General features: G+C 33.9%; 1 protein-coding gene across 1 annotated transcript in view; it reads left to right on the top strand.

Moving 5' to 3' along the window:
- AHR (aryl hydrocarbon receptor) overlaps positions 1-15,247 on the top strand; it is a 47,864-nt gene extending 32,617 nt beyond the window's left edge. The window contains exons 5-11 of the mRNA XM_069461941.1: positions 1,492-1,615; positions 2,296-2,426; positions 5,459-5,661; positions 6,471-6,580; positions 7,226-7,367; positions 8,613-9,858; positions 13,192-15,247. Of these exons, the coding sequence (XP_069318042.1) occupies positions 1,492-1,615; positions 2,296-2,426; positions 5,459-5,661; positions 6,471-6,580; positions 7,226-7,367; positions 8,613-9,858; positions 13,192-13,338 (2,103 nt within the window). The 3' untranslated portion in view covers positions 13,339-15,247. The remainder of the gene's footprint in view (positions 1-1,491; positions 1,616-2,295; positions 2,427-5,458; positions 5,662-6,470; positions 6,581-7,225; positions 7,368-8,612; positions 9,859-13,191) is intronic.
- The last annotated feature ends 3,085 nt before the right edge of the window (positions 15,248-18,332 follow it).

The following is an 18,332-nucleotide window of genomic DNA, read 5'->3' as shown; positions in this document are numbered from 1 at the left end:
ATTTAGATCAGTTAAAATCAAGGAGATTAGCCATTTTTCAGTCTATTTTTTTCTCATGTATACACATGGATATTCTTTAAGAAAACATTCATATCTGACATAAGTAGTGGATTAAGGCATCATGTTTAAAACTGCAAGTTGTGGCCCGTTAATGGATATGCTGTTAATATAGTAGATCATCGGCATCTACCCAAAAGAACAAAAGACATTCTATAACAAAGATAGCTGCACCCGAATGTTTGTAGCAGCACAGTTCACAATTGCGAAGATGTGGAAACAACCCAAGTGCCCATCAATACATGAGTGGATTAATAAAATGTGGTATATATATACCATGGAGTACTATGCAGCTATAAGAAACAATGGTGATATAGCACCTCTTATATTTTCCTGGAAAGAGTTGGAACCCATTCTAAGTGAAGTATCCCAAGAATGGAAAAATAAGCACCACATGTACTCACCATCAGATTGGTTTCACTGATCATCACCTAAGAGCACATTTAGAAATAACATTGATCGGGTGTCAGACAGATGTGGTTGGGGGAGGGGATGGGTGTATACATACATAATGAGTGCGATGTGCACTGTTTGGGGGATGGACACGTTTGAAGCTCTGACTCGGGGGGGTGGGGGGGCAAGGACAATATACATAACCTAAACTTTTATACCCCCACAATATGCTGAAATAAGAATAAAAAAAAAAACTATTACTATGGTAGGAGGAAAACAGAAATATAGTAGATCATCACCAAACTTTTGTGTAGTTACTTAGGATGGAATAAAATGAGACAATAGAGAATACACAATATCAACACTAATAATGGTTTTTTGTGAAACTTTTTTTTCTGTGTATATGTGTCTTGTGCACACACATGTGATAGTTGGAACATGTGTTTTTTTACCATGAGGTGTAGTAAAAAAAATCAGAAAAACTCTGATTTAAGCACTTTGGGCTTAGCACTGTAGTGAATGCTGAGTAGCAAGAAATGAGGAGGGATTCTGATGTGGTAAAGGCACAATCCCTTAAGCATACGAAGTCCACGTAGAGTGAAAATGTAATACAAAGAGAACTTTTAGAGAACAATGGAGGAAATACATAGTGAATACTAGTCAGCTGAGAGAAGTCAAAGAGCCCTGGGTGTTTAGGGCGAGATTCATGGAAGAAGTAGGATTTAGAAGATAAAAGGATAAAGAACAGAAACAGATCGTAAGATGTTGCATTTAAGAAATGGGGAGGTGACTTATTTGAATGAGCAAGAGCATTCATGTTGGGAAGTGATGACGAGTTAACTTTTGGCTTATCAGTTACAGTGCTAATCTCTCTAGCTTTTCCTGTCTTGGATGACTGGGGAGCTTTGGCAATCATTCCATTTACATTCCTCACCACTAACTAGCACCCACTAATCTAGAGAGGTTTTGAAATTTCTTTAGTAAGCCATATTCTTTTTAATCAGTACTTTTGTTTTATTTCTTTGTGTCTTTTTTCTTTAGTCTGATGTCATACATCAGAGCGTGTATGAACTTATCCATACCGAAGACCGAGCTGAATTTCAGCGTCAGCTACACTGGGCATTAAACCCTTCACAGTGTGCAGACTCTGGACAAAGAATTGATGGTAAGAATTGATGGTACGAAAGATAGTGTTGGTGGTTTTTGAATACAATTCTGTAAAAGGAGGCTGGGAACCTGTAGGGGCATAGCACTCCATGGTGAAGGTAGGGAAGAAGTAGAAATATATGAGTCTGTAACCATATGGTCACAAACAGCCTGTTGAGCTAAGAAATATTTTGGCAGATGAGAGCCACTGAGTTTCAGGCAACAGAATATTGCTATACTCAGTAATGTATTTCGTAAAAATAACTCCAATACCATCATGAAAGATGGAAGGAATGTGCAGGGTTGATATTGGAGTGCAGGTATATTGTTAGGTTTAAAATGCATCAAAGAAAAAAGTAAACTAGCCATATGCAAGCATAAAAAAAGCTTTTCTGAAATGCAAAAAATGTTTTTAGAAATCCATAAAAGTGTTAAGAATATAAAGGTGCATTAGAAAATATGGAAATTGTTGACAGTTACAGCTCAATAAAAATATAAACAAAAACTAAGAAAGTTCTATGTGATAAAAGTGATATTTGGTAAATTTTTATTTTCTTTTCATTAGCTCTTCTTCTGCAAATGATTTTTTTGTATTCAGAATACAGACACCAGTTTGGAAGTTTACACAAATTTTACATATTCACACACTTAATTTTACAGCAAAATGGAAAGTAAAATATGTGTTACTTTTTTCTACAGAAGCTCCTGATCTCCCACAGCCAGGAATCTATTACAACCCAGACTCGCTTCCTCCAGAAAACTCTTCTTTTATGGAGAGGTGCTTCGTATGCCGACTAAGGTGTCTGCTCGACAATTCATCTGGTTTTCTGGTAGGGTGCAGTATCTTATAATGTTGACTTTTACCATTGTTAAAAGAAAAATTTAAGGCAAATTTCATTTAGCAGAATTTAATTGTACAAAGAACTATTGCCAAGTCAGGCAGCTCTCAGAACCAGAAGAGGTTCAGACAACTCACTTTGCAATGCTGCTGGCAAAGCCTGCATTTATGCATTCAGCATTTATGGCCAGAAAATAGAAGTGAGGTACAGAAATACCTTGACTAATTATAGATTGGGGTTTGCCTTATTGGAGCAGGGTCTGATCAGTTGGCCACCTGTGATTAGCTGAGACTCAGCTGTTTATTACAAAAGTATACTCCTAAGTTGGGCTTCCTGTTAGTTTACATTGTAAGTTACGTTGCAGTTCGTTGGTAAGGATTCAAAAGTTCAGAGGCATCTCAAGCCAAATTTAGTTTACTTTAACACTACCAAGTTGCTGAAAAAAGGGAAAAGTTAAATGAAGCCAATTTTCTTTGGTTATATTTGAATTCCATTTTAAAAATAGACTACCAAATAATTTGGTAAAGGAAAGTAACTTTATAAAATCATTATTTCAGATTTTGAATATATCCTGTGGCTCTGAAAACCCTATTCTTTAGGATATAATAATGAGTGAAATAACATGAAACGTTGTATTTTGACTACTCTTAAGGACTTCTGAGATATAAGATAATTATCTAGCCCTTCTTTAATAAAAGGATGCTTACCATCTTGGGATTTAATGCCTGCTAGATAGGAAAATTGTGGCCTTTTCCATACATCTGCAATAACTGCTACATAGAAAAATGACTGTATATTCACAACTGCAGAATGATTATCTGATCTGATGTGAGACGCTGTCTCTTGTTGCGTAGTCGGAACCCCTACATGAGGTAAGCACAGGGAGCAGCTTAGGCAGGACACTCAAAGAGTAGAGATGGGCTGTTCTCTTAATTAGTCTTAGTCAGCTCATGCTACCACATACAGAAGAAGAGAATACAAAGTGTGTTACTTATTCTTTTTGTGAATTAGCAAGAATTTGAAACAGATAATCAAATCTTAAGTATTACCAAGCAATGCTTTTTGTTTGTGTTTTCATTTCTGAAGAGAATATTGTTGCCCTAGGGTTAGAATTGTGCTTTGAGATAGTTTTCCCCATACTGGTGCCCAAGATCAATCGGTATGTACAGTTACACACTGCGTTAACGGTGCTTCTGTCAATGACAGACCGCATAGTGACGATGATACCTTATGATTATTATGGAGCTGAAAAATTTGTATCGCCCCGTGATGATGTAGCTGTCATAACATCATTGTGGAACACATTACTCAAGTGTTTATGGTAATGCTGGTGTAAACAAACCTGTGCTCCCAGTCAAGCATGTAAAAGAGCACATACAATTGTGTACAGTCCATACTTGATAATGGCAATGACTGTGTTACTGGCTTATGTATTTGCTATACTTTTAATCATTCTTTTAGAGTGTACTCCTTCTACTCATTAAACAAAAAGGTTAACTGTAAAACCCCCTCAGACAGTTCTTTCAGGAGGCATTGTTATCGTAAAGCACAGCTCCATCCATGTTAGTGCCCCTGAAGAGTTTCTAGTGAGACAAGGTATAGAGATACAAGACAGCATTATTGATGATCCTGACCCTGTGTAGGCCTAGGCTGATGCATGTGTTTGTGTCTTAGTTTTTAACAAAAAAGTTTAAAAAGTAAAAAAAAAAAAAAATTGTAAATAAAAAAAAGCTTATAGAATAATGATTTAAAGAAAAATATTTTTGTGCAGCCATACAATGTGTTTTTTTTTGGGGGGGGGTTGTTTGTTTGTTCTTTTGAGACAGAGTCTCACTCTGTTGCCAGGGCTAGAGTGCCATGGCCTCAGCGTAGCTCACAGCAACTTCAAAGTCCTGGGCTCAAGCGATCCTCCTGCCTCAGCCTCCCTAGTAGCTGAGAGTACAGGTGCACACCACGAAGCCCAGCTAATTTTTCTATTTTTAGTAGAGATAGGATTTTGCTCTTGCTGAGGCTGGTCTCAAACTCCTGACCTCAAGCCATCCTCCCACCTCAGCCATGTACAATGTGTTTCAAAAGAGTTGAAAAGTTAAAAAAAAGTTTAAAAGTATATAAAATAAAAAGTTACCGTAAGCCAAGGTTAATTTATTATTGAAGAAAACTGTATTTCTATAAATTCAGTGTAGCCTAAATGTGCAGTGTTTATAAAGTCCACACTAGTGTACAGTACTGTCCTAGGCCTTCACGTTCACTCACCACTTACTCACTGACTCACCCAGAGCAACCTCCAGCCTTGCAAGCTCCATTCATGGTAAGTGCCCTATACAGGTACACAATTTTTTAATCTTTTATACCATATTTTTACTATACCTTTTCTATGTTTAGATACATGAATACTTACCATTGTATTATAATTGCCTATAGTATTCAGTACGGCAACATTCTATACCGGATTGTAGCCTAGGAACGATAGGCTGTACCATAATGTCTAACAGTACATTTCTCAGAACATACCCCCTTGGTTAAGTGATGTATGATTATATTTCTGAGGTGGAATATCTGTGTACAGTAGGGTCTTTTCTTCCTTGTGGTGCTATCAGATTGATGTGAGAATCATCCCTGGTTGATAGCTTGTGTAGTATGTCTGAAAATTAATGTTTATTTCAGGACTTTATCACCATTCATTCAGGAAATATATATTGAGTGCCTGCTGTGCAAGGAGCTGTGCTAGCTAAAAATGATAGAGTAATTGCAAGGTCAGAAAGTGGTACAGGTATTCCTGTTATGACTATGAGAAGCAAGGGGTGGTTGTCTTATCAATTCACTTCGAATATTCCTCATACTACATTTTTGGACAGTTTTAGTGGGCCTCCTGTAGAGAGAGAAGTGAAAGGAACTAGCAGTTCTTAGCCTCAGGAACTTTTATGGAATGATCAAGAACGCTGGAAACAGCCATGATGGAGCCTTTTTAAAAGGAACTATTTTATACTGTTAATTTTAATGAACTTTTTTTTTGTTTTTTTAAGGCAATGAATTTCCAAGGGAGGTTAAAGTATCTTCATGGACAGAAAAAGAAAGGGAAAGATGGATCAATGCTTCCACCTCAGTTGGCTTTGTTTGCAATAGCTACTCCACTTCAGCCACCATCCATACTTGAAATCCGAACCAAAAATTTCATCTTTAGAACCAAACACAGACTAGACTTTACACCCACTGCTTGCGATGCTAAGTAAGACTTTTTCATTTTTATTTCATCAAATGTGCATTTTGTTTTAGTAAGTTTCTCTTAGCATGTAAAACATAGTATAGATTGTAATATTATTTATTATTTAGCTACTATTATTTCATATTCTTTCAGTATAGCCTTCTAAAGTAAAATAATTTCATCCCCGGCTCACAAGTCATTTTATTATTTTGTAATTTTTTACAGTACTTGCCACAAAAAATATGCTTATAAGTTCATCCTTCTGATGACATTTATTGTTGGTTTGTGTTACATTTTTAAGTAGTACAAATGTCATTTGATTTCTAATCCTAGGAGTTTAATAACTCTCAGAAAATTACAAAGTGGAGTCTGGTATTAAGCATTTATATCACATCAAAACGTATCAATGTTTTTCTTATTTCTAATGTGGGAATGCAGACAGCTAATTAGAAAACCTTTGTTTCCCCCAAAACAGAATATAAGCATTTTAAATTTTTATCAAAGATTTTGTTTTACTTGTAATCTCTCTATTAGATTTATTTTTAGCTATACTAATTTTCATGGTTTTATTCAGGAAAAGAAAATAGACTAAAAATGAAATTTGCAGCCATAAGCAAAAGAGAGCAGTTTGCATAGACGTGTTTAATTTTTTCCACCTGATGATGTGAAATTCTGAATGTCAAGTAAAACATATTGCAGAAAATAACATATAGCCAATGAATTGATCTTGGTAAACATATTGCAGAAAATAGCATATAGCCAATGAATTGATCTTGGTTACTTCATTTATGTTAAATCTTAGTTCATTCTTATTTTCCTTTTTTTTTAAACAGAGGAAAAATTGTTTTAGGATATACTGAAGAAGAGCTATGCACGAGCGGATCAGGGTATCAGTTTGTTCATGCTGCTGATATGCTTTACTGTGCTGAGTTCCATATGCGGAGTAAGTTGTAGTTCCTTAGGAACATGTCAGAAAAAAACAGCATATTCTCTAGTACATGTTTCAAAGATAGTGTGTTTAAACTATTTGGATAACCTACTTCGTGTCATACCATTATGATTAACCAGAGTTACACTCTTCATTCATTAACTTCCCTATAGCTGCCACACAAGAATATAATAGTTTACTAAAAACATGACTATTTTGGGTCATGAAGTTTTGCTCAGGAAATTTTCAGTGGCATCATCATTAATTCATAAATCTATGTTAATACAGATTTAAACTTTAGATTATAAAGTATTAGGCTGTAGGAAAACATTTCCTGTTTAAAACAAAACAATTTTTGTCTTTTTTTCCCCCCAGTTTATACTCTTTTAACGTTCCTGTGTTACTAGAATCATCTGAATGTTACTTCATCTTCCCTTTAACATTTTAAATAATAAATTTAGTGTGAAATAGGAAAAAAATAACTCTGAAGAACTATTTTCATGCTTTTTTATATACTGTGTTTAAAAGTTGTCAAGATAGTCATCATCTTGGTGATAGATGAAATAGATCCAGAAATATGTCAGAGGGGTTTGTTTCAGGGATTTTCTTTTAATATATTGTTTTGGGGTTTGATAATTTAATTTTTTTATTTTATTTCAGTGATTAAGACTGGAGAAAGTGGCATGATAGTTTTCAGGCTTCTGACGAAAAACAATCGATGGACGTGGCTCCAGTCTAATGCACGTTTAGTTTTTAAAAATGGAAGGCCAGATTATATTGTCGCAACTCAGAGACCTCTAACGTAAGCACAGAGACTTGGAATGTTTCATTTTCATTTTTTAACAACAGTTTCATTTATAAGTCCTCTTTTTTTTTAATTTTTTTGTTTTATTTCAGCATATTACGGGGGTACAAATATTTAGGTTACATGTATTGCCCTTGCCATAAGGCCTCTTACATGAAAACATAAAAATAATTCTAAGATAATTGAATCTGGAAATAAATATGTCTAGAAAGAAGAGGGAACAGGTAAGAGACATTGAGAAGTTAGAATTGACAAACTTTATTGAGCAGCTAAATATGTGGAGCTGCAGAAAGTTGGAGAACATTCTCTGAATGGACTTCAGTTCTTTGAAAGAATTTCAGTGCTTTGAAATTTGTGGTGGCTTATTTTATGATCTAATATGTGGTGAATGTTGGTAAAATAGTCCATGTACTCTTGTAAAGAATACATGTTCTGTTGTATGTTCTTTATATATCAGTGATCTGGTTTGTTAATTGTGTTGTTCATATTTCTGTACATTTGTTGATATTAATATTTTGTGTGCTTGTTTTATTACTAAGAGAGATTAGTTACTTTCATTTACTTATTACTAATGAGGCAGAGCATCTCTTTATATCTTTCTAGGACATTTTTCTTTTGTGAGTTGCCAATTCATATCATTTGCCTATTTTTCTATTGAATAGTTTGCCTCTCTCTTAGATTCATTAGAGCTCTTTACCTATTATGGATATGAACTTTTATATGTATTAAATTATAAATATATATGTTACAAGTATTTTCTCCATGATTAACTTGATTTATTAATTCTTTTTCAAAAATGCAAAAGTTTTAATTTTCATATTGCTAGTTATACCAGTCTCTTCCTTTATACCTTCTGGATTTTATGTTTTATTAGACATACCTCTCCTACTGAGATTGCCTAAATTCTTATGGTTTTGTTTTTATATTTGGATATTTATTACACACATAATTTTTTTTTTTTTTACAGAATGTCAGATAAGGATATAACCTGACTATGGAATTAATTACTGTACTAAACTTTAGGAAAAAATCTAAATCATTTAAATACATTTGTGTAAAAAATTCTGTGGTACCAGTCACAAGAATAATTTAGGTCAAAACAAAATAAACTCTATGTTCCCTGCTGTCAAACTCAAAGTGTATTTTGCTTGTTGTTTTCTTTTTTTATATTATTTGATTTTAACATGTTTATATGATAGAATTTTTCCTAATATATGGTAACTTTCTTGTACACAATTTTAGAGAAGAAGAAGGAGCAGAGCATTTGCGAAAACGAAATACAAAGTTGCCTTTTATGTTCACCACTGGAGAAGCTGTGTTGTATGAGGTAACCAACCCTTTTCCTGCCATACTGGATCCCTTACCAGTAAGAACTAAAAACGGCACTAGTGGAAAAGACTTTGCTACCAAGTCAACTCTCAACAAGGACTCTCTCAATCCTAATTCCCTCCTGGCTGCCATGATGCAACAGGATGAGTCTATTTATCTCTATCCTGCTTCAAGTGCTTCAAGTACAGCACCTTTTGAAAGAAAATTTTTTAACGAACCTGTGAGTGAATGCAGTAATTGGCAAAACAATATTGCACCAATGGGAAATGTTAATATCCTGAAACATGAGCAAATTGATCAGTCTCAGGAAATGAATCCAACATTCTCTGGAGGTCACACAGAGCTCTTCCAAGATAAAAATAATGACTTACACAGCATTATGAAAAACCTAGGCATTGATTTTGAGGATATCAAACACATGCAGCATGAAAAATTTTTCAGAAATGAGTTTTCTGGTGAGGTTGACTTCAGAGACATTGACTTAACAGATGAAATCCTAACATATATCCAAGATTCTTTAAATAAGTCTACCTTCATGTGTTCAGATTACCAACAGCAACAGTCCATGGCTCTTAACTCAAGCTGTATGGTACAGGAACACCTACAGTTAGAACAGCACCTGCAGCAGCACCAAAAGCAAGTAGTGGTGGAGCCACAGCACCAACTGTGTCAGAAAATGAAGCAGATGCAAGTTAATAGCATGCTTGCAAATTGGAACTCGAACCAATCTGTGCCTTTCAGTTGTCCTGAGCAAGACCTACAACAGTATAATGTCTTTTCACACTTACATGGGACCAGTCAAGAGTTTCCCTACAAATCTGAGATTGATACTATGCCTTATACACAGAACTTTATTTCCTATGATCAGTCTGTGTTACCGCAACATTCCAAATGTACAGAGTTAGACTTTCCTATGGGGAGTTTTGAACCGTCCCCATACCCCACTACTTCTTCTAATTTAGAAGATTTTGTCACTTGTTTACAAGTTCCTGAAAACCAAAAGCATGGAATAAATCCACAGTCAGCCATTGTAACTCCTCAGACATGTTATGCCGGGGCGGTGTCAATGTATCAGTGCCAGCCAGAACCTCAGCACACCCACGTGGATCAGATACAGTACAATCCAATAATTCCGGGCCAACAGGCATTTTTAAACAAGGTGAGGCTTTTATCAAACTGAATAAATCTTTTCGACGATTCTTCTTACCTTATAAATAAATAGACATGAGTTACAAATTTTTCATGATTGATTCTAATTGATTATCTGTAGTGTTCATGGAGATAGCATTTTTAATTATATCTATGATTACTTTTTTTAAATAAGCCTGTGCTTTTTTCAGTATGTTAATAATATATCATTTACCTGAATGATGAAGGAAAAAGAAATGAAGGGCTAAAGCAACATGAATATGTCTTTAATGTAAGGTGACCTAAATTACCAAGTAAAATTAGTTAAAAGTGTTATATTAAAAATAGAGAATTTGATTTACCTTTCTTGATTCTTTATATGGCTTTTTTAAAATTCAAACTATAAAAATATATATTTGAATTTTTAAGAATAATTTCTTCAAAGCTAAATTTTTATATATCTGCTTGAAATTGGGTTGAAATCAAGCATAAATGTGCTTCCTTAAAATGCCTTTGTCCTGGATTATCCTTGGAATTCACTCCTAGGCTCCTTTTTGTTCTCTGGCTATTCCTCCAAGCTATACCCAATCCTTGTGTTATCCTTTAAGGTGGAATAGCTTTTTTTTTTTTTTTACCTGGCATTTTTCAAAAAGGGTAACTCAGCTGGCCTTCTGTCATGGGAATCGAGCTTGGTATTGTATTTTTATTGTTTAAATGTGTCATCAGAACCCATCTAGCAGTGAGCAAACTTTCACAAAATCTAAAAATGATTTTTTTTTTTTGAAAAGTTAACATAAATTTAACTCTCTGGCCACCTAGGAATATATCATGTTGCAGTCATGCTTTTCCATTAGAAAATATTTAGTTCATTTTAAAGTATATTTAAGTTTAGTTTTAAATAATATCTTGACTAAAATTAAGTTCATTGATGTCTATTTACTATGTATTAGAGTGTAGTAATTTAAAAATATAACGTGAATCTTTGATCTCTGATTTCTTAATGGCTTTTTTCATACATTTGCTTTGTCTGATTGTGTATGAACTTTTTAATAGAAAATGACGGTGAAGGTTTTTCTTATTCTCATTCCTTACATGCTTTAATTATATTAAAATTTAATAATATTACAGTCTGTCTCACAACATTGCTGTGACATAAGCATATTTTACTCTTGAGTAAAGCAAATTGTACATAAGTTAATTATATAAGATCAGATTTTGAATAAGGGGGCACATCAGTACCACATGAGTGCTTTAAGTGTTCTCCTCCACCCCACCCGCTTTGTATTGCTTCTTTGTGAATAATCAAATAATAATTCTGTGGCCCTACATATTTGCCTAGGGTAGCCACCAGTTACATGTGGCTGTTGAGCACTTGAAATGTAGTGAATCTGAATTGAAAAGTGCGGTAAGTGTGAAACACATACCAGATTTTGAAGGCTTAGCTTGAAAAAAGAAAGAATGTAAAATATCTCAGGCCTGCACGGTGGCTCAGACCTGTAATCCTAGTACTCTGGAAGGCTGAGGAGGGAGGATCACTTGAGGGCAGGAGTTGGAGACCAGCCTGAGCAAGAACGAGACCCCGGCTCTACTGAAAATAGAAAAAATTAGCCAGATGTTATGGTGGGCCTGTAGTCTCAGCTACTCGGGAGCCTGAAGTAGGAGGATTGCTTGAGCCCAGGAGTTTGAGGTTGCTGTGAGCGAGGCTGATGCCACGGCACTCTAGCCCAGGCAACAGAGTGAGACTCTGTCTCAAGAATAACTAAATAAAAGTTTTAAAAAAAAATCTCGTGTTGATTTCGTGTTGAAATGATAAATTTTTGGCTATATTAGGTTAAATAAAATATATTAAAATTAATTTTACCTGTTTCTTTTTACCTTTTTTTTTTTTTTTTTTTTTTTGAGACGAGTCTTGCTCTGTTGCCCGGGCTAGAGTGAGTGCCATGGCGTCAGCCTAGCTCACAGCAACCTCAAACTCCTGGGCTCAAGCAATCCTCCTGCCTCAGCCTCCCAAGTAGCTGGGACTACAGGCATGCGCCACCGTGCCCAGCTAATTTTTTCTATATATATTTTTTAGTTGGCCAGATAATTTCTTTCTATTTTTAGTAGAGACGGGGTCTCGCTCTTGCTCAGGCTGGTCTTGAACTCCTGACCTCGAGTGATCCACCCGCCTCGGCCTCCCAGAGTGCTAGGATTACAGGCGTGAGCCACCGTGCCCAGCCTCTTTTTACTTTTTTTAATGTGGCTACTGGAAAAATTAAAGTTCTGTTTGTGGCTCACATTATATTTCTATTGGATGACACTGCTCTATACAGTATATTTAAAGAGAATGGTTGACATGCATTGTGTTATGAGTTATGAGAAAAATTCATTTAAAACCCACCATTATCTGGGCAACTACTATTACTGTCCATTTGAAGTCTTGACAAAGTTGCCATTCATTGAAGATATAGATTATGTAATTTTTACTGTATATCTGTGATATTTTAGAGAATTTTCAAAGTCATCAGCATTTTGATTACTAAAATCTGATGTCACATAGGCTTTGGAAAAGTAGGTTTTATTTGAAGCAAGTAAAGATATGATTTTAATCTGTTTGAAAGTTTCCACAACTTCTAATTATATTATAAAATAAAAAGATTCTATAATCTATAAAACTCTACAGAACTATGTATCTTCATGTCTTTCCTTTTTTTTTTTTTTCCTGGTAGTAGTTGTAGAAATCAGACTAATCTCGGTGTAAGAAGGCAAGAAAGAGCACTTTCTTTTGGTAACTTGATTTTGTAATTAGGGCAATGTTTTCAGTAGTGTTCATTAATTTAAAGTATATTATAAATAAGAATTGGTTAAGGAAATCATACCCATTGAGTAATATTTTATCAAGAAACCTTAAGAATTCGCCTTTGTGGAAAAGTCCTAGGTCTTTTGCAGTCCAGTGTAGTAATCTTGAATATAATCAATTGATTGATACCTAGAACTTCACTGAGATGAAATCTGGTCAAAGCAAACCTACTTGTGACAAAAAATATTTAACTGTGATTCGTAACTGGTGCTTTTTGACCCGTCAATTTCTAACTGACCTGAAGGCAGTCTGAAATGAAACAGTTACTCATCTGTACCATCTTCAAAATTTTTTGTCAAATTAGTGGAAAAACCAAACAGTTATAAAGGCAACTAATACATAATGTGTACTCAATATGTCTTTACTGAATGAAAGATTTAAGATTTAGCAGCAGTAAAGGAATTTGAAATTTACCAACATGTCATGTAGGACTGATTCTAAAAATACATATTAATATATTATTTAATGGCTTAAGATATTTGAAAGGTATGTCCTAATAAATTATATTGCTATTTTTATTTTCAGTTTCAGAATGGAGGAGTTTTAAATGAAACATATCCAGCTGAATTAAATCACATAAATAACAGTCAGACTACCCCACATCTTCAGCCACTTCATCATTCATCAGAAGCCAGACCTTTCCCTGATTTGGCATCCAGTGGATTCTTGTAATTCCAAGGCAATTTTGACCTTGGTTTTTGGATTAAATTAATTTGTAATGGATTATGGAGTAATAGTAATAAAACTGTCAATGTTGGACATCAGCAAGGTCACATGGAGGCATTGATGCATGTTGTTCATACTTATTCTAAGCCAAATTTTAATTTTTTTTTTTAGGGAAGAAATTTAATATCAAAAATTATACTATAGTCATTAAAATGGAAAGTGTACTGCCACGGAGTAGTGAGATACTATCTACATTTCACATTATTCTGAGCACCAAAAAATATGCAAAACTTATCGAGAAGAACTTTAAGACTGTTAAATTACAAAACTTTCTCTATTTGGATTATTTCTGTCAGAATCAAAATGAAAACTTAGAGTTTTGAATTTCTGGATTCTCAATAGTTCATAGAATACAAAGTTATACAAAGTTACAAAACTATTTTCTTATCATTTTAGCCTCTGCTTTTCTCTCAGATGTTAAATGGTTTGGTGCTTTTTATAAAAAGATAATCTCAGTGCTTTCCTCCTTCACTGTTAATCTAAGTGCCTCACATTTTTTTCTACCTATAACACTGTAGGATGTATATTTTATATAAAATATTTTTTCTTTTTTAAATTAATAACATTCTTTTGCGCACAAATATTATTTGTATTTCCTAAATACAATCATTTTTATTCAGGCATGTTTTAACACTCACCTTTCTTCAGGTAAAGGGCAAATAATGAGTGAAAAGATAATTATTTATTACATAATCTAATTGCTTCTAGACTTTAAATGTTGCTATGTGCCTTATGTTGAAAAATTTAAAAGTAAAATTTTTTTCCAAATTCTTAATTATAAAATACTAAGACAGTAGCACTTAAATTTCAACAGTGTTTTCAGAAGAGATAATACCACTGTTTATTGACATCTCCATGATGATGGTTGCATGTTGCAATGTAAAAAATCTGAACCATGTTTATTAAATTGCAATGAAGAGAAGCAGTTTTATTTCTAGCTTTTTAATTAAATTAAGCAAAGCACCCATTTCAATGTGTATAAATTGTCTTTAAAAACTGTTTTAGATCTATAATCCTTTATGATATATTATGTTGACTTTATAAATTTCACTTCTTAGAACAGTGGAAACTTTGTTTTTCTCATATTTGAGGAGTGTTAAGATTGAAGATAACAATGTTTGGTGCAAAGTATTGTAATGAGTGAAATTAATGGTGCATTGTATAGATATAAAGAACAAAATTATTTGTAAAATATTTTCAATTTTTCATTTTAAAATAATCCATACCTTATGTATGCACTTAAATAATTTGTTTGGGTTTTACATATTTTATCAATGTCTTTCTAAGAAATGAAATAATGAATCAAACTGCTTTTAAGTTGGTATTAAGAAAAAGACAACCACACTGTTCATTTACCTTTAAATATTAGGTTGTCTTTATGATATAGTGACTTTTATTACCAATAAGGCAAATTATTACCCTACTAACTTTACAGTTCTGAAATGATTTAAAAGTAAAAATATCATCATCTGCCATTCTTTTATTTAAATATGATATCTGAAGGGCATAGACGCATTTTGCATATATTATTTAAAAATCTGATGGAATCCCAAACTGAGATGTAGTATTAAAATACATTTTTCTTTTTTAGTAAATTAATGTATATAAAAGTGGCTTTGACAAAATCTCTCTCAGTTCTATGTATTTTCAGTCAAAACTTTGAATCTGTAGAATCAATTTAAGTGTTGAAAAAAAAATTGTCTAAAACATTTCATAATTTGTTTCCAGCATGAGATATCACTAAGGATTTAGACCAGTGGTCTAGATTAATTTTCTATTTTTACATTTAAACTCTCATTAAAAGTCTTCATATAAACCATTTTTGTTAGTCTGTTCCACATGTTATTGGATGAATTGTTTAGTGGAAAAATAGACTTTTTAAATTGTGAATATAATGACAATCAATTATACACTTATAAAATTAAGTTTTTAAAACAATATTGTATATTTTTATCTATATAAAATAACTAAAATATATCTAAGAATAATAAAATCACATTAAACCAAATACACCTTTGTCTGTATTGCAAAGTGCCAAACTAAGGAACAATGCTTAGTGTACTGCTGTATTGAGGGATTTATTTTTAGATGCTGTGCACATCTAATGATGTAGATGTGTCTAATTTGGTCTTTTCTTATACCAGGTTGTTCTTCCAGTGCCTGAAGGTTTACCAGTATTCCAACATATTATGAAGCTTTCAGTCATTACTATGCACAAACTCTAGTGTTTTTCAGTATTACAAAATTTTAGGTAAATGTTCTCGTGGCTCTTTTCTTTCCTTCAAAATGTTACTGCTTACATATGCCATGCATAAATTCTTGTTTAAAATATGATTTATAACATCCTTATTACCAAACAAAATTGTATACAATAATATATGGTAATAAAGTAATCACCAAGTACAAATAATATGTTTTACTGTTAATTCTTTCTGTTCCATGTAAGGGAAATGAACACTTATACAGTATAGTATTATAACTATGTTAGATGAGGTGAATCTATAATATTTAAGGATGTGTTAAGTCAATAATTCATAAACATAAAATTCTGCCCCTCTGTTTTGGCCTTTATCTGAATATAAAAAACATATATTCAGTAACTTCATAAAATGCTTCTGAAATGAACTGTTAAGTCCTGTGTTACTAGTGTCATAAATGTAGTAGTGTCAGTTTCTCAGATTCAAATGCAAAACCCCATTTTAATATTTTCGGAATATTTCTGAAGAAATTTGAAGTAACCCTGTTAGCTATATTTTGTGCTCCTATTAGAAAAGTTATTGCCCAAACTTAGTCTGTCTCTTTAATAAATGTAAATGACACAGAAGCCTTTCGCCTTAAATTCGTAACTCTTGAACATTCACCAAAAATTCTGCAATTAGAATTGATAGAAGAAAAATTCCTGAAACAGTTTTCATTCTCAACACTTAGTTTTACATTAGTTTTATATTTGTCCTTTACAGTTGTTAGATATTTTTCTCAACAGCCAGATCCTAAGTTAGCATCATACTTTATTCTGAACATTTTAGAAAGACTAACACTGAGTCTTTTGTCTGAGAATTAACACAATATTTAGTTTTAACTCTTTGATGTGAAACAGTCCAGTAGAAGCCCAGATAATCTATTTCTGATCTCTGCTTGCACTCAGGTGGCTTCTCTCACTATGAATGAGTGAAGCTTGCCCCCATTTCACCAAGCCTGCCAAACACCCAGGGGTGTTGACCGCCCAGGTGATTTGATGTCTTACTTCTGAGTGACTCTGTGAGGCATTCTTTCCCTGGGAGAGCAGCATGGCAAAGCTAAGACATAGACTCTGGAGTCAGACTGCTAGGTGTAATTCTGCAATCACCACAAATAAGATAGAAACCATTGGGAAGTCTCCTTACTCTCTCTCAGCCTCAATTTCCTTTTCTACAAAATAAGAATAATAGTTAATTCCTGCCTTACTGGCTGACTGGAGGATTTCATAATTAATGTGAAAACACTTAGCTCTCAATGGCCAAAACGAGTAATTCAAGCAACTAAAATAATCGCATTAGAGATTATAACCCAAAGAATAAATATCCATGACTCTATCCTGATATAAATAAATGGTCGAATAAATATGTGGGGGAGAGGGGCAAATCTTTCTTACAGAAGAATCCAGACTAGTACTTGTAGCTACTATGCCTTCCAATACGTGACTTAGTTCCCCTGCCCTGGAAGTGTGAGCAGCTCAATGACTTCCTTCCAAAGATTAGAGTACAGAAAGGTAAAAAATAATAACTTTATATTGTTGAAATCTGGCAGACACTAAGTCATCAAGGTTAACATCACCAATGATAAGTCATGCTGATAACGTATTCCCAGATACGATACAGAAGTGTTCTTCAGCTGATATTCTTAAAAGCACATAACCCTGGTCTAATCATGAGAAACCAGCAGACCAACCCAAATTCGGGGACATTTCCACAAAATTTCTGAGAGTATTTGTCTGAGTGTCACAACCATGAAAAAGAATTAGAGACCGAGAAATTGTCACAGAGCAGAGACTAAAGAGGCATGATGATTGAATGTATCCTGGATTGCACCCTGCAATAGAAAAAGGGCACTAGTCAAAAACTGCAGAGATCAAAGTCTAGTTTGGTTAACAGCACTGCACCACTCTTGATTTCCTAGTTTCTACCAATGTACCGTGGTTTGTGTAAGACATTACCATTAGAGGAATCTGGATAAAGGGAATTAAGGAACCCTCTTTATGTTCTTTCAACTTTTCTGTAGATCTAAAGTTATTACACACTAGTTTAAAAATCATTTTTATATAAAAATTTTTATTGCCTCAATAAATGTCATTACTATTTTCCTACAATATCTAAACACCATCTTCTCGGTTGTGGGTAAAGCTATACATTGACACCAATCCTCATTCTGCTGACTGCCTATTGGATGAATATCTGGGTTTTTACTCTCGCAAAATGTTCCTTTCCCCTTTGATCTCCTGACATCATCCTTACCAATGGCCCCTCTAGCTTGTTCTCATAACTCCTGCATATCAGCTACAATAGACCTATTTTTCTATTAATATTTCAGCTCCCAGACTGAGCATTGGTAGCTGCCTTACCTCTATCAACTAGATACTTCCTTTTCTAATCCTCGCTTCCTCAACTAGCTCTTCACCCACCTTGCAGTCTTCAGACCCTTGAGTGGACATTATTCTTTTTCAGTCCATCAACCTGGACCTCAGTATCAGGATTTCAACAATATTTTTGCTGACCTCTTGGCTTTGCTCACTTTCTTATTGGTAAGTGCTGTTCCAGTCCATAGCCCTGGCCCAAACACCTTGTTTTCCTGATAAGTGTTCTTACTCGAGAGTCACAAAACTGAAATAATTGGCCACACCACAGACTTACCATGTCTATAGCAGATACTGACAATTGCCTACACTGATCTCATTTTCTCTTCCT

This window comes from Eulemur rufifrons, chromosome 29, assembly GCF_041146395.1.
Source record: "Eulemur rufifrons isolate Redbay chromosome 29, OSU_ERuf_1, whole genome shotgun sequence".
NCBI lineage: Eukaryota > Metazoa > Chordata > Mammalia > Primates > Lemuridae > Eulemur > Eulemur rufifrons.
Note: the sequence above shows the minus strand (reverse complement) of the source record. Positions and strands in the feature narration are given on the sequence as shown.